Source organism: Lycorma delicatula, chromosome 5 (genome assembly GCF_047948215.1).
Source record: "Lycorma delicatula isolate Av1 chromosome 5, ASM4794821v1, whole genome shotgun sequence".
Taxonomy (NCBI): Eukaryota; Metazoa; Arthropoda; class Insecta; order Hemiptera; family Fulgoridae; genus Lycorma; species Lycorma delicatula.
In genome coordinates this window covers 148,842,757-148,859,524 of record NC_134459.1, presented here as the reverse complement: position 1 = coordinate 148,859,524, position 16,768 = coordinate 148,842,757, and the positions used below count along the sequence as shown (strand labels likewise).

At 32.4% G+C, this 16,768-nt stretch overlaps 1 protein-coding gene across 1 annotated transcript in view; it reads right to left on the bottom strand.

The window, feature by feature from the left end:
• The window catches only part of LOC142325477 (neuronal acetylcholine receptor subunit alpha-7-like), a 909,238-nt gene that overhangs the window by 16,588 nt on the left and 875,882 nt on the right, over window positions 1–16,768 (bottom strand). Inside the window, exons 4-6 of the mRNA XM_075367292.1 lie at window positions 10,784–10,967; window positions 9,836–10,052; window positions 5,993–6,127 (exon numbers count right to left, since the gene is read on the bottom strand). Coding sequence (XP_075223407.1) covers window positions 5,993–6,127; window positions 9,836–10,052; window positions 10,784–10,967 — 536 coding nt within the window. The remainder of the gene's footprint in view (window positions 1–5,992; window positions 6,128–9,835; window positions 10,053–10,783; window positions 10,968–16,768) is intronic.

The window sequence follows — 16,768 nt, the reverse complement described above, 5'->3', positions numbered from 1 at the left end:
ATCTGATGCAGTAGTGGTTCTGTCGATAGATGACACGTATTGCTGCCAGGATCGTTTCTTCGAGTCTATCATGAAACGTTTTGCATACGCCCTGTATTTCTTAAAGGCAATAAGATTTTCTGAGGTAGGACGTTTCTTAAAGGCGTTATACACCCTTTTCTTTCTTCGTTCCTCCATGGAACGGGTTTCTTCGTAAGTTTCCCAGATGTTTTGGGAATAAATCTCGATGCCGACTCAATTATCGCATTTGTTATAGCGTCGACATCGTCCCCCTTAACTCCAGTTGTTTCAGGGAGTATCGTTCTAGCTGTGAAGCTCGTCCAATCTGCATTTTCAAACAACCATCTTTTAGAGATGGGATATATTTTTCTTGTAACATCAGTTACAATTTGCACCGGGAAATGATCACTTCCATGCAAATCATCTAAAACATGGAAGCTGTACCTCGATGCTATCGATCCGCTTATGAGTGCAAGATCTATACAGGACGTCGATCCATCTCTGGCATTGAAGAAGGTTCCTGACCAATCGTTTAAAAGCATTATCAGGAACTTTTCCAATTCTCTTCCACGGGGATCTATTCGATCCGATCCCCAAAGAGAATTATGAGCATTAAAATCACCCACCAGTAAAACAGGTGGGGGAAGCTCAGAAATTAATCGTGCTATGTCATCCTCCTTCCAATCAAAGAACAGCAGGTATATGCTGCAAACAGTGACCTGTAGCGGACGCTTCATTCTAACGGCGACCGCTTGTAGGTTTGTATTCAGATCAACAGCTTCGGCGGTAGCTCTGGTCGATGTTAGTATGGCTACTCCACCTCTAACTCTTACATTTGGCGGTTGATCTCGCCGAAATATATCATATCCTTTTAATTTAAAATTTTCATTTCGGCTGAAATGTGTTTCTTGCAGACATATACAAATCGGGTCTACATCATGTACCAAGCGTTGGAGCTCATGGATGTTTGAAAAACATCCGTTGATGTTCCATTGTACTATCGACTCGCTGATTTTAAATTAAATTATAGCCTAGGTTTTCCTTTCGGCCATCCTTTTTTTCTTTTTTTCTCCATATTGCGAACAGCATCATGTTCGCGGAGAACGTCGTCGCCCGTATAGCTTCTAGTCTCCGAATCGGAGGCAACAGAAGCCGCCGAGGACGACGGGCATGGATCGGCGCCGGTTTCAGGCGCCGATTGAGAGGCGGCTACCTGGCCGAGCCCCGACACGGGAGCAGCACTGGTTACCGCCTGTGGAAGGGGGGGACACTGGCCCCCTCTGTAAGGTTTTTTGTGGCCTTTGTCGCTTAGAGATCACTTCAGTTGCAGGAGGCTTGGGAGCCTCCATAACGGACTTCGAAGCAATCACTTTCTTCTGATCATCTAATATCTCACTAAGACGGACTTGAACTTCTGGTTTAACGTCCATTTTCTTTTGGTCAGGAGCAACTTTCTGTTTTGAAGATGTATCTGCAGGAGGCTGTACAATTATTCTTGGCTTAATAGCTGCTTTGCTGCTGAAAGGCTTCATTTTATTTTCAATGATCCTTTCAATTAAGCCAGCCAAAGTAGGCACAAGTTTGTTAATGACTGCATTCTCATCAACAGCAACTGGAGCAGGAGCAGGAGTAGCAGCTGCAGCCTGAGCATAGGTTGTTGTTGCTCTAGGTCTGCGGGCATTCACAATCTTTTTTACTTCGAAGTAGCTGACCTTTTGCAGGGTTTTTACTTCCTGCACAGCTACTTCGTCTTTGTATACAGGCCAGTTCCTGGATCTACAGGAATGCTGTCCTTTGCAGTTAATACAAGTAGGAGGCTCCTTACATGGCTCTCCTTCATGTACTTCGTCACCGCACACGCACATTTGCGGCCTCTCACACCTAACAGCGGTGTGGCCAAAGCGTTGGCACTTAAAACATCGCATTGGTTGCGGGACAAATGCTCGCACGTCTAATCGGTGTATGCCCGCTCTAATCTTCTCCGGCAAAGTTGGCCGGTTAAAAGTAAGAACATGAGAGGCTGAAGGTAGGACTTCGCCATTCCTTCTCATGTTCAATCTCCGACACTCTAATACTCCTTGTGGTGCTAATTCTTTGACAATTTCCTGCTCCGTGCAGTTAAGAAGATCCCGACAGACCACAACACCCCTTGAGGTGTTGAGCGTGCCGTGGGGATCGACGCGTATAGCAAAATCTCCTATCTTTTGGAGCCCTAGGATTTTCTGAGACTGTGCATCATTCACAGTCTCCACATGAAGTCCATTAAAGGTTTTTCTTATTTCCTTCACAGGGCCTCCAGCGCTTTTAGTTATTTCTCGAGCAATGAGAAAAGGACTCACTCTCGAGAAATTACCATCCTCCTTTGTAATGACCAGATACTTAGGCTTTGGAAAATTACTATTCTTGAAAAAAGCTTTATGCAAGGTTTTTCTAGCTTCACCTTCAATTTTCTTAAACTCTACACTTTCTCCGTTTTGCCTCAGGCGAAACGGCCGGTTCTAGACGAGGGTGTTTACGTGAACCCTCTGCCACGTTTGGTTGTTCAGCTTGCATGAACATTTGATCCCTTCTGTAGTAAGGCTAGCCGCCGGGGTACACCCCCACTCCAGGGCTACCAACCCTGGAGGTCCGTTCCGGTACTCCGGTGGAACCGGTATATGTCTTGGCAGAGGGCGGATGCGCAGTCTCTGCACTGACTCCAGGCCCTTACACACCGAGGTTTTCAGGGCTGCCATGCCCCGAAAAACATGGGCACCTTAACTACATGCTTGCCATCGCGGGGGGTATGTGGACAGCGAAAGACCTCCGTTGCACCTGCAAATAACTTCGACCGTGACCGCCACATCGCCAGCTGTAATGGTGGTATGAATCCATTTCCAAATCGTTTGTTTGTCCATATCCTGCAGGTGGCCGAAAAATCCAATCCGTCTGGTGACCTGAAGTTGGAACCAGGTCAAAAGTAAGAAGCATAACCGAAGAATTTACTCGGAACCCCGTTAGCCAGCTATAAGTACTGTACGTAAGCACAGCTGTTTCCGCCCTGGACGTGGAATGTAGATGTTGTGTTCCGGACATGGGGATTACCTACCTCAGGGCAAGTTAGGTTTATTATTATAATCATTATTGTTTGCGAATTTAATTGTGGTTTTCCAGATATTTCTATTATTTATATATTTTGTTAGTAATTTTTCAGTAAAATTATCATTATAACCAATTTTATTTGCAATATTTTTAATGTATTCAAATTCATTAGTCATTTTAATTTTCATTTTGATTTAAAATTATATAAATGCTCTATCGATCATGTTTTTATAAGTGTTTTATTTGTGTAGCCATTGATCTCATAAAATTAACAATTGTACAAATGTGATTAATAGAGCAATAAAATACAAACATAATAACAAAGTAAAGTTAAATAATGAAATAAAAATCATAAAACTTATAGCGGTTTATAATATCTATAAAAAAAAACAACTATCAAAACACAATAACAAAATAAGAACTACCTTTCAAACAATACATAATAAGACACAAAAGAATGAAAAGATATATTTAAAGTATTTTTATACTAATATCATCAAAAACATTACTAAAACTTACAATAAAGAAATATTTAAACCAGCATTCACAAACCTAATAACCACATAAAAAAAGATATAAAAAACAAAAATAATAATAAACAATAACACTTAACTATAATAGAGCAGGGTTAGCTGAAAGATTGGATAAGATAGGATGAACAATTGCTAGAAAGATATATGGCCCAAAACTAAATGACAACTTTGAAGCAAGAAATAGATCAAACAAAGAAATACATTCAGAATAGAAAGGAAATACAAGTGTAACATCTGAATGATATGTTGATGTGCTCGAAATGTTTATAGCAGAACAACTTCAAAACTTTCCTGATCTCATAATCCTTGGTTTCAGCAAGATAGAGCTACGGCCCATACTACGAGACCATCAATGGCAGCCATTCAACAGCTCTTTGGAATCCACATAATTTCATGGTTTGGCAACATTCATTGGCTCCCAAAATCACCAGATTTGTCGGTGTGTGATTTTTTCTTGTGGGGCCACCTCAAAAGTAAAGTGTATACCACTCGCCCAATGACAAATGATGAGTTGAAAACAAGGATTCGAGAAGAAATTGCTGCAATTCACATGGAGGTGTTTCAAAGTGCCATGGAAAATCTCAGCATTAGCTTCCAGGAATGCATACGTTTTAATGGTCACATTCCACATCTTGCCGTGCCATCAAGACATGGGTTGAGAATTTCAAGGAGACGGGTTCAGCTCTAAAATAGAAACCACTAGGAGGTCAATGAATCCCAGAAAACATTGAAGCAGTTTGGGACTCAATTGTAAGGAGCTCATGATGATTGGCAACAAATCACGTGACAGCGTTGAACCTAAATCGAACAACCGTCCATGATCATATTCGCCGATGTTATATATACGAGTATGATATTGACAACAAAAATCCAAGATAAAAAAATTCATCCAGTAGTGTGTAAATTAATCCAAATACAGATGTTATTTCATAAAAAGTAACTTTATGTAGAAAAAAATCATACCTGTGCAGTTTGTGAATATCTAGTAATTAATATGTCCTCCCTTATGCTTAATCACTTCACATACATGATTTTGCATCAATTCAACGAGTGACTACACATTTGTTTGATCTGTTCATTATGAAACCATACTGATAATATTGCTTAATGAGGTCAATTTTTGTACTGCAATTCATTTTAGTCATTTTTTGACTGTGGTCCAGTGATCTACAATTGGGTTTAAACCTGGGAGTTGCCTGGCCACTGTAGCATTTTAATGTTTTATTCTTCGAAACAATTTTCCACTTTTTTTGGCAGTATGGCTCGTGAGAAAACTCCATTACCATGTGGGAATTTTTTTGAAGTTATGTCACACTTTCCTTCAGAATCTTGATATATCCATCACTTTTCAAGTGATGGATATTTCACAAGATGGAAGTTCATTTCACAAGAAATGAACTTCAAATGTGAAACAACCCAAAACATTTTTTTCTGGGGATGTTTAACTGATTGTTGGATATGAGCTGGTAATGCATTATCAAATGTTAACTTTCCTAAAGTATGGAACCCTTTGCTCCTGAACATAAAAATGTGACTTGTCAAAACATAACATTTTTCCAGTCTTCTTTGGTCCAGTTAGCATGTGCTTTAGTCCACAAAAGCCTTTTTTGTGCACATTGCTGGTGTGCTTTTTAGATGTTTGATGAACTTTCCATTCAGCTGCAAGAAGTCAGTGTCTAACAGTTGTCACATATAAATCTGTTCTACTGAGTGCTAATTCTTGATTTAAGTCCACAACAGATAATTTTGAATCAAGTTTACTTTTTATCACTAATAACTGCTTCTGTGCTGGGGTATTTTTTCTTTTATAGCCACACTTACCTTTCCTTTGAGGTGAAAAAGAATGAATTTCTTTAAATTGTTTTAAAATAATAGCATTCACTTAACCTAGTCCAACATACTCAGGAGCCATGTTATGTTATACATGTTATGTTATGTTATACTTATGTTATGTTATACTCAGGAGTCATGTTATACTGGTATGCTCAGAAAGAAAAACAATTTTCAAACTCTTTCTTGAGGTTACACATTATTATATACACATATTCAAGACACAGAACAAAAAAGTATGAAAATATGATTTTATAGTAAAAAATGAAAAAAAAAAAAATCACAAAACACTATTTATAAGATGAAAATTGCTAAATAATCAAAGAATGATAAGTTACATTACACAGACAATTTAGAGAATGGGTGTGGTCAAGCAGTGAAACCAGAACATAGAAATAAATAAAAATTTCCTTGTTTTCGGATTAATTTCCATGCTACTGTACATGTGTTCACTCAGGCACATATATAAATATGTGCAGGTTTGTTGTTTGCTTATATGCTTATGATATCATTTATATATTAAGGTATTAAGATTGTGCTATGCATACTAATTAATGGAGTCTTCTCTGTAGGAGGTAGTGTTTCTCTAATAGTCATTAGAAACACAGTCATTGAAAGCAGAGCACTGATTCCCAAAGTAACTTTTTCTCCTGATTCAGAAGGCACATAAAATACCAGTAATGCTGTACAAACAAAATTAAATAAATATGTTACTATTAAAATAGAAAACATACCACTTCTATTTGTAAACTAGTGATAATAATCTGGAAACATGTAAATCATAAATCTGAGTTAAAATTATAATTTAATATGTTTTTTACTTCTTTACTCTGTATATATTAAAAGATAGTGAAATATTCTATTTTAGCTATTCATTAGCCAGAATTAATTGCCTTATGCTGGCTTGAAATGTGAGTTCTGATAAAATTGCTTACATATCAGTTTCTATTTTATCATTGTATGGATAAACAAATATAATACTTTACTAATTATATGACTAATTTAATCTGACATAACTTATCTTTTATTTATGCATTAAAAACTTATGTAAAAAAATACAAAGATCATATATAAAAAAAATAATAAAATAATTCATGTTTTATACGTCATTGTTTATCCAGACAATAAAAACTAAAAAATCACTATAATCTATTTTGTATTAATAAATTGTTTAATTGTTATTCTAGTGTGATTGAATTGATAAAACTGTTGTGCATTGTTAAATTAATTAATCATATAACTCTCATTTTTTAAAGAGATTTTTTTACACTCTCTTTATTCTTAATATTGAGTCATTAGTTTATTTTGAATAAAATGAGTGATACCAAAAAATGTCTGAGTTTATTTCTAGTCATTATCAACTGAAATTATCCTTGCATTGTGTATATATTGAATACTATTTGTATAGCTAGTGTAGTTGTCATTATTTTATGCTTAGGGAAAAAATTAGTTACGGTTGTAATTATACCATTTGTTTTAATGTTTGTATTAGAATACAAGAAAATTATGACTATGTACATTTTTTTGTGTGTTCTTTTATGTGATGATCGCCAATAATATTAATCTGAAATTTAACATTTTGAACCATAAAGCCACTTTTTAATAACTGAACCAAATTTATAATAAGGTGTTTTTTAAAAACCTATTTAAAAGTGTAATCATTCATCTTTGCAGTTCTTCTCAGTGACTGTTGCTGCTGTTTTTTTTTACACTGACACCACCAGTTACTGTTACTGCTGGTGGTTCTACTTTAATAAGGCACACACATATTAAGAATAATGTGGTTGAAAAGTGTATATCATTTGAATTATGTCTGATTATTTAGTATTATTATTGTTAACTGCTTTTGTACATTTAAACTTTTCATAATGTTCAAGTGTGTTAATACGTGGTTGTATTTTGTTTTAAAATAAGTTTTTTAAAACTGATTATACAATTTGATTCAGTGTATCATTACAAAAAATTAAATTTCAAATTGAGCACAAACATGTTATTATTGTAGCAAGTAGTAAGTGATACCTGCTTCTGTTAGTAAATACTCACCACTAACTTGGACTGAAATTATGAAAAACATTTCAAATGAGTAGTGTTTAGCTATATAACTGTTATTATAGTCAGATTGACTTCTATAATTCCTGTTTAGCCTCCAGGAATTACCGTCAGGTAGAGGATGAATGAGGATGATATGTATGTGTGTGAGTGAAGTCTAGTCTTGTACAGTCTCAGGTCAACCATTTCTGAGATGTGTGGTTAATTGAAACCCAACCACCACAGAACACCGGTATCCACAATCTACTAGTATTCAAATCCATACAAAAATAATTGTCTTTACTAGGATTATAGTCAGGTTGAATATTATTTTTTATAACTCACAAATGAAAAGCGATAGTCAAACAAAATAAATATAGCATAAAAGTAAATTTTGTTTATAATAAAAACATACATTTATTTTCCCATGTAGTTACCATTTACAGCTTCATATTTCTCTCTGTGGTGAACCAATTTTCACATTCTGTCAATGTAGAATTCTGACAATCTTTCCATTATCCATGACCATACTGCGCCCTTCAGTTCATCATTCATGGTGAAATGAATATCCTTAATATTCCTCTATAATTGTGGAAAGAAGTGAAAATTACAGAGTAAATCTAGGAATATGGGGGATTGGAGAGAGTAAGTAGGTTTTAATTTCTACTTCACAAGAGCCTTGGCAGTTGCATAAAATATGTGTGGCTGAGCATTATTGTGTTGCAGAATTGTCAGCTCCGTGTTGAACATTTTTGAACACAACACGTACATCATCTAAGATGTTTTAATGTCTCTCTGTATCACACAGAATTTACAGTGGACCCAGCTTTTAGGTAGCAAGTTGCAAACACATGTTTGGGATCCCAGAACACTGTCAAGAGAACTCTGTGAAGTGGAGAAAAAAAATAGAGACAAAAGGGATTAAATTTGGAACCAAGAACAAAAAAGTTACCCTAGATTGTTTGACATTTGAAAATTATATCGCATTACTTGCAGAATCTTTAGAAGAAGCTGTAGAATAACTACAGAAATACAAACCCAAGCTGCTAAAATTGGATTGCAGATCTTTCAGAAAACAGATTTTTATGACAAAGATTAAAAATGCCCTTAAAGAAAAAGCTAAATATTTTAAATATTGAATTGATTTCTGGAAAGCTCAGTGAAGAAAAGGCCATTAAAACTAAAAATGAATATGGCATACATTAAAAATTACTATAAAAAAGTATTTATCCTAAAATTAAATTCCAGCACTACTCAACTGTAATTTTTCCTGAAGTTCTCTACACAGCAGAAACCATCAGTTACAATAGAAAAGGTTGAAAAGATAAACTTGAGATAGTATAAAGACAAATTGCAAGAAAAATACTTGACCCAAAAAAATACAATAAGAACGATTTCAAGATATGATCCAAGGAAAAAGTCTATAGCAAGGTAGAGAAAATGTAAAATGTAATTAGGAAGAAAAGAGTGCCCTTTTTTGGACCTTTTTAGAATGAACCAAGGTAGGTTAACAAGGCAAGTCTTTGATAAAATGGATAATCTAAAAGCAAGTTCCAGATGATTTAAAGAAGTCAGAGAGGATTTTAAAGAATTAAAAATCAGAAATAAAGTTTTGACAATAAAAATATGATTAAAGCATATGAAGGTTTTCAAGAGAAAGAAAAAGAAATGTTAGTGAAAATCTCAAATGGAGTGAGGAATGAAAGTAACAGTTCTCTGAAAAGATAAAGTACTGGGTTGAAAGAGAAGGAAATACATCTAATAGGAAAGTGAAAAAATTAACAAATGTTGATTTATCATAGCATCCTAATGACTGAATCAAGAGAAAAAAAATAAAGTTATCAAAAAAGAATGCATTAAAAATATAAAAAAAACTATGTTTTAGTTCTTTAAATTTGACTTTTTGAAGTAATTACTAAATTAAGTGTTATTAAATTGTTGAAAGTTTTTTTATTTTCAATGTGCTAACTTCAAACAACTGAAAATTAAAAAAAATTAAATAGTATTATATTCTAGTTTTTAGTGTTTTTAAAGCCTGTCGTATTATTTTAATTTATCATCATTTATATAGTTTTGACAGTGATCCTAAATGAGTGAGAATTTTTATTGACACTGAAAAATCTTAAAATTATTTCTTACATTATTTTTCAGTTGTCACTAGCATCTGCAACAACCAAGATCACTGATTAAATCTGTTGATAATTCTTTATGTAATTTATTACTAGCTTTATTTTTTATTTTTTTGCATATAATTAATGCACAATATTTACCATTGTGCATACCAATATTTTACCATGTAAAATACTAAATAAACACTTATTTTTTAAAGAATTTTAACATTATATTCTTCAATTAAAAATTACCTATGCAGTTGATGAGAATACATGGCAGTATTAAATTGAAAACATAAAACATTGGTCTTCGTCTGATACGTATTACATATGTAATATCTGGATATGGTTCTGGACAACACGAGTAGAATTCTACATGTTTTATTGGTTCAAAACTAACCAAATCAAATTCACCATTTGCTTGATAATTACTGACATCACCATGCTCAGTTTGTTTCACCAAATCTAACTGTAATCATGAAAATATATTTAATTTATTAAAATAAATTAATGGTTACACAATTTAAAATAACATACATACTTTATAATTCTTTTTTGCAATATTTATGAACATTATTTTAAAAATATCAGGAAGAATCATATGAAAATTTTACAATCTTTTTATCTTATAATTTTTTGAATACAGAGTACATGTAACAGTATTTTTTATGTAGTCTTCATGATGTCTATTGCACATTTTACCATGCTTTGGAAGTTTTGGATACCTCTAGATTATAGCTAACCTGAAATATTAGCTACAGACATAAGTATTCCTATTAAGAAGTTGTGGTTAGTAAGGTGGATATAGAAAACAATCATTTGCAACAACTGAATGGGATCTAGCATTGAAATGTTGTGACAAAAGAGATGAACTTGAAAGTATAGGTTTTTTTAAAAGTGATCTGCATTTATTTCTGTAGAATAATGTGTTTCCTCTGTGTTTATAATGCTCTAAAATTAGAACTACTGTATAAAAAAAAAGATAACATTTGCTGTGATAAATGAATGTAAAAATTTTTCATTTTTTCTTAGGTGCTATGATGCTATTCCTACTTGCTTTCTTGAGTTTCAGTTGGTGTTAGTATTCAATATGTTTACTGCAGAAAAGATTTGAGTTATTCATGACATCTAAAAATGTTATAGATGACATTTTTGTAATTTTAAATATTAAAAATAAGAATAATATTATGAAAAACTTACTTGATAACCATCATATGTCCATGATGCCCACTTCATATTACAACTTTGTATATCAAAAGGAAAATATTCAACATCTATGTCACATGATGACCTATAAATGCCATGACTCAACCATACAACTTCTCCTGTAGCACTTACTATTACATTAGTATTTATGACTGCACTGCTGTACTGCGAATCAGCACTGAAATAAAATAATTTTATTTTATTATAATTATTTATCATACTAATAAAAGGTAAAACTATTAAATATTATAATACTTACACTATTAAAAATTATAATTATATCAAAGAATCTTTATAATTAAAACATATTGCTCATACTTGGTAGAAGTTAACTGACTACATTAATTGGTATGGTAGTGTTACCATTTCTAGGTCCTGTTTTTGAGTACCTCCAGCCACATTTATACATTGTTCCCTCTTGGATGCTAAAAAAAGTAGTATACTTTCATTTCCTGTCTTTTGGCCATTAAACATTACTATGTGGCCCAAAATGTATTTGTACTAATGTTTTATTCATTTATAAATTAATACAGTTCATTTAAAATAAATATAACATAAATTCATTATGTACAGCTTGGAAAAAAAATTTGTTTACACAGTGAAACTGATTATTATATTTTTCATTATATTTTTATATTGAGTACATTTATCTACCTTTCTTAGCTTCATTATAACTAAATCACATGTTGATGCATTTTGAATATGAGGTGCTACCCAAAGGGTCGGGGAATTTTACCATAAAAATAAAATAGCTTACCATAACTTATAATTTCCACTGTCTCCTTCAAAGTAATCCCTTTGGGCATTGATACAGTGATCCCAGCGTTTTTCTCATGATTCCATCCATCCATGGAAGTCTGCAGGTGTAAGTGTTTGAAGGACGTTCTGCGTTTCTTCCTGAATCTCCTCAATTGTGTTAAAACCGTCGTTTTAACACAATTTCTTTCAATTGAAATTTTATTTTCGGAAAGAAAAAAGTCGCATGGGGCAAGGTCAGGCGAATAGGGTGGGTGGGGAATCACTACCGTCTTTTTGGAAGCCAAGAAATTCCAAATGGCTAGCGATGTGTGCGCAGGCGTGTTGTCATGGTGCAGAACCCAGCTGTTGTTATCCCACAGATCTGAACGTTTACGCCTATTGCTTTCATGTAACCGCTTCAAAACTTCACAATAGAACATCCCATTGACTGTTTGACCAAGAGGAACAAATTCTTTATGGATAATGCCTTTGATGTCGAAGAAAAACAATCATCATGGACTTCACGTTGCTGCGAACTTGGCGTGCTTTTTTTGGCCGCTGTGAACTTGGCAACTTCCACTGCGACGACTGCTGCTTAGTTTCAGGGTTTCAGGGTCATACCCGTACACCCATGTCTCATCACTGGTTATGATGTTGGTGATGAAGTTAGGGTCATCTCTTGCTGAATTTTTCAATTCACTACAGACAGCTACACGATTTTGTTTCTGGTCGCTGTTCAACAGTCTCGGTACGAATTTTGCAGCAATGCGTCTCATGTCCAAATTGTCAGACAAGATGCGTTGCACGGACCCATATGACATTTGTACGATTGCACAAAGATCATGGATTGTTTGTCTACAATCTGCAACAATAACCTCTCACACTTTCGTGATGTTTTCCGGTGTTGCGCTTGTTGATGGACTTCCTGAACACTCATCGTCATCAACTGTCATTCATCCATCTTTGAATCATTTGTACCTCAAAAAAGTTTTACTTTTACTCATAACATTGTCACCAAATGCTTCCACAAGCATGCGATGGGTTTCTGCACCAGTTTTTTTAAGCATGAAGCAAAATTTGATACAGGTTCTTTGCTCTTTAAAATCTGCCATTTAGAACTTTGCCGAAGCAGTAAAACACAACGTTACAGTGGCAGCAGGTCGTACCAGCAATGGTTCGCACGCGAAATTTAAATTCCCCGAACTTTTGGATAGCACCTCGTATATTTCATTTTCACTTGTTTTATTCCACTTTGACAAAGCTTCAACTTCAATTTAGTACACGTTTTGAAAATAGAATATATTCAAAATGTGTCAACATGCAAATGCATCAACATAAATATACTCAATATAAAAATCATGACAATTTTAGTAGAAAATGTGTATATTTTAATAATTACTTTTTCATTGTAGTAGATAACTATTTAAATCTTGGAATACATTATGCAGTTCATTTTAAGTTTATTTTAAATAAATAAGAAAGAATTGTCAAGTCTCTCTGTTTTTATTTTTATAAATCTGTTTTATTACTCAAAACACTTTGAAGATTTGAAGTATGTTAATTGCTTTTACATGGTAATGTTTGATGGAAGTGTGTACTATTAAATTGTATCCTTCTTTCTGCTCAATGGGAAAACTATGGTATTTTAAAGATTTGCAATACTAAAATTTAATCTTGTGTTATTTGCAGAGCTTCTCATCCTTATTACATGTTTCATGTGCCTAATTATGCAGCCAGTCCATGATATGGTAAGATTAATTATTTAATCAACCATCCAATAAATGGATGGTGATTTCATATAGTGTTGATGTCCTCCAATAGGTTGGATCCAGAATGAAAATTTGCATGTAAAAACCTGCTAGGCCTACGCTGCCTAAGTTTGGAAAAAGGTTAGACAGATAAATGTAAAAAAGAAAGGAAATTACTTGATAGAGTAATCTTGAAAATTCTGTAGTTTTTCTATATAATGGTAAAATAATTATGCTGGGATTAAGAAATGGAAAAAAAATCTAAAAACATTACCTTATTTTAAATTTTGAACTATATGGATCTATTAACTTAAACCTTAAAACTAAATATACTTATTAGCGAGTGGCTGAGTGATATATTTTTTAGAAGGATAACTTCCTAGGACTAAAACTACCTGTTGTAAGAAGAAAAAAACTTAACCTTCCAGAAGACTAAACAGATGTGTACATTTACATTTTAAATGTACATATCTGTTTAGTGATATTGGAAAAAATAAACTATTTCAAGATACTTGTCCCACTTAACTTCTTTATTTTTGATATTTTTTTTTGTCCTAAAATTACAAGTAAATTATGTAATATCTAAACTCAAACTCTTTTCAAATAAGTTTAATCTGAAAAGAAAAAAATAATTTTTTGACACTTATAAGGTGCTGAGTAATAGTGAATAATGTAACATATTTCGCTAATGTGTGAAAAAAAATAAGTTAGAAAAAATGAAAATTAAATAAAAATTTTATTAATTTTTTAAGACACTGTATAATGTATTACTCATGAAAGTTCAGAAAGCTCAGTTGATGTCTGAAATCAGAGATGGATTGCTGGAATGGCTGGGAGGCACAAAGAGTATCAACATAATATATGCTGCACACATGGATGTAAGTACACTACAGAGAACATGTTTGTTTTCCTTTATTATCTGTCTTAATGAGATTTTTATTTATATATTTACTTTTTATATGAAGATTGACTAATAAAAAAAAATATTATTTGCAAAATGTGGAAATGAAGAATGCAGGATTAACAACACAAATGCAACAAAGCAACTTGCTTCTTGTTATCCACAATGTTCTGTCATGGTACATTATCCCCACCATTGTATTATAATCACTGCCAACACTACTTTAGACACTCCAAGTATAACAACTGCACATCTATGTCTATACTTTCTAAACATTTCTAAACAGGATAAATAATAATTTTGTGTGATAATAAATCATTTTTTTTGGAATAATTGTATCACCAAAATTATATTAGATAAATTTATTTAATACATAATGATTGCTTAGGTGAAACATAAATGTTTTTTCACATTTTGCTGGTGCTTTTATCTACTGCTGAAAAATAAATTATACATTTTTTTCTGAATTACTAAAAGTAATGAAAAATTCAAGTTTAAATTAACAGAAAATCACTTTGAAATTAATGACTTTGTTGTTTTAAGACCTTTTGGTGGCAATTAATAGCACTTTTTTTCGGTGGAGATTCTGTTAACACTGATGTTAATAGCACCCATTTTAAAAAGGTTAGGAAATCCCTAAATATGTAATCAGAATGTATTCAATCTATGTTGTGTTTTGTTTCTTAAGATGTGATTGTTAAATATTTTTTATATGTGTAATTATCATACTGTTCAAACTTGTCGAGATCTTAATTTTTATGCCTCATAAGTAAAGGTTGCACATTGTAGTTATAAATGTTTATGCATATGTGTCCTCTTTCTATTAGATGACTCAAAGAAGTTGATTTTCTTGCTTTGTGTAATACATGTATGTTTTCATTATGATAGTATTGGAATTTAATTTGTGTACTCATGAATTACTGAGTTTATTAGTATGTGTTTTGTAAGCTTTCAATAAGATTTTGTGTACTTTGTTTATTATTTTGTAAATGACTAGTTTTGTTGGTTTTCAAACAATCATTTGTATGTGTCTGTACCAGCCAGCATAACTACTAAATTATATTAGGTGTCTGTTTAAATTTTATTTTATTTATTTATATTTTTTTTTAGTATCTTAAATATAATTTAGATCATTATATTTAATTATTTATAATCTGACTCTTTTCTTTTGGTGAGGGACTCTCTTTCTTTCTTACCTGAAGATAATGGAAACATTCATGAGATAAAATGAATGTTTGTCTGATGGTGTATGATTTTAATAGTGGCTATTTAAGTTTGTGTAGGTATTTAACATTATGACACATTATTAAATAAATTTCTCTACTTTAGATTGTCAAACAATTTAGTTCAATGATAGAACTTAAATAAAAGACAGGATACAGTTCATCTCATATTTTGGATATCCCTTTTTTAATTGCTTAATACTTGCAATGTACTGCAGTGGTGAATTTTGGGCTACTTTTGCTAATAATTAAGAGTTATCCCTCTTGTTTACATTACTTTCAGTATTTTATGCCTGTTAATGTGATATTAGGGTATAAACCGTTTGCATATACAGGTTAATAGATGCCTTTAGACAAATTCTTTAAATGGTAGTTATATAAGTTATCAATTAATACCAAAAAAATGTAAATCTATAATGTGTTATCATAGATAATAGATAATCTATTATCAATGCTGTTAATTATAGTCTATAATCTGAAGCTTATGAAAGCAGGCATTTTGGATGTTTAGTTTTAGTTTTATAATGGCTTAAAGTGTAATGTTCATGTTCATTCACTTAATAGAATTGTCAATAAATACTGAGATTTGTTATAAATTTTTAATATATATCTATTATTGCAGTTGCGGTTTTTTGCACTCATTACATGTACACTGACACAGTTATCTTCTGTTTTGTTACTTTAAGATTAGATGGAGAATTCTTGAACAGTGTAGAGGATTTTGTGTTGGTAAAATAATGGAAAACTGAATAATGAAAATAAAAATGTTAGAAATAAATTTTATAATTTATTTGGTAATTGTGAGCCTGAACGTCCTCAACCTTGATCTTTTTCATTGAAGTATATTGAAAAATATGTTATATAATAAATAAAAATAAAAGTTTCAAAGAATATGTAACGGCAGTAGTTGGGTAAATCTATCATATAGCCAGGATACAATGAAGCTGTCCACTGGCTACCTAAATAGGTAATATATGTATAATTTGTATATTTAACGTTAATTAGACGAATTTAGCGAGCGTAGGTTGTTTGGTTAGGTAAAATTGATATAGTGCGCGATACGTCATTACACGTTATCGACATAATCTAATCAAACATAACCTACGCTCGCTAACCTAGTCTGATTAACGTAAAAAATAAAAATTATGTACAATAAGTAATACGTAGTGATTTTATTTTTATATAGGCAAACAATTGGATTTCAGTAGCGGTCCCGTATAACCGATATTCTTTTTTTGTAAACCTGTAAATCCAAATTATTGTTTCAGATATTTTTTACCAATTTAGTTTAACAATTTTTACTTTTAACATTATAACACCTTGTAGAGTTAGCTACACCAGCTACCATACACGCCACCTAATTGCCAAT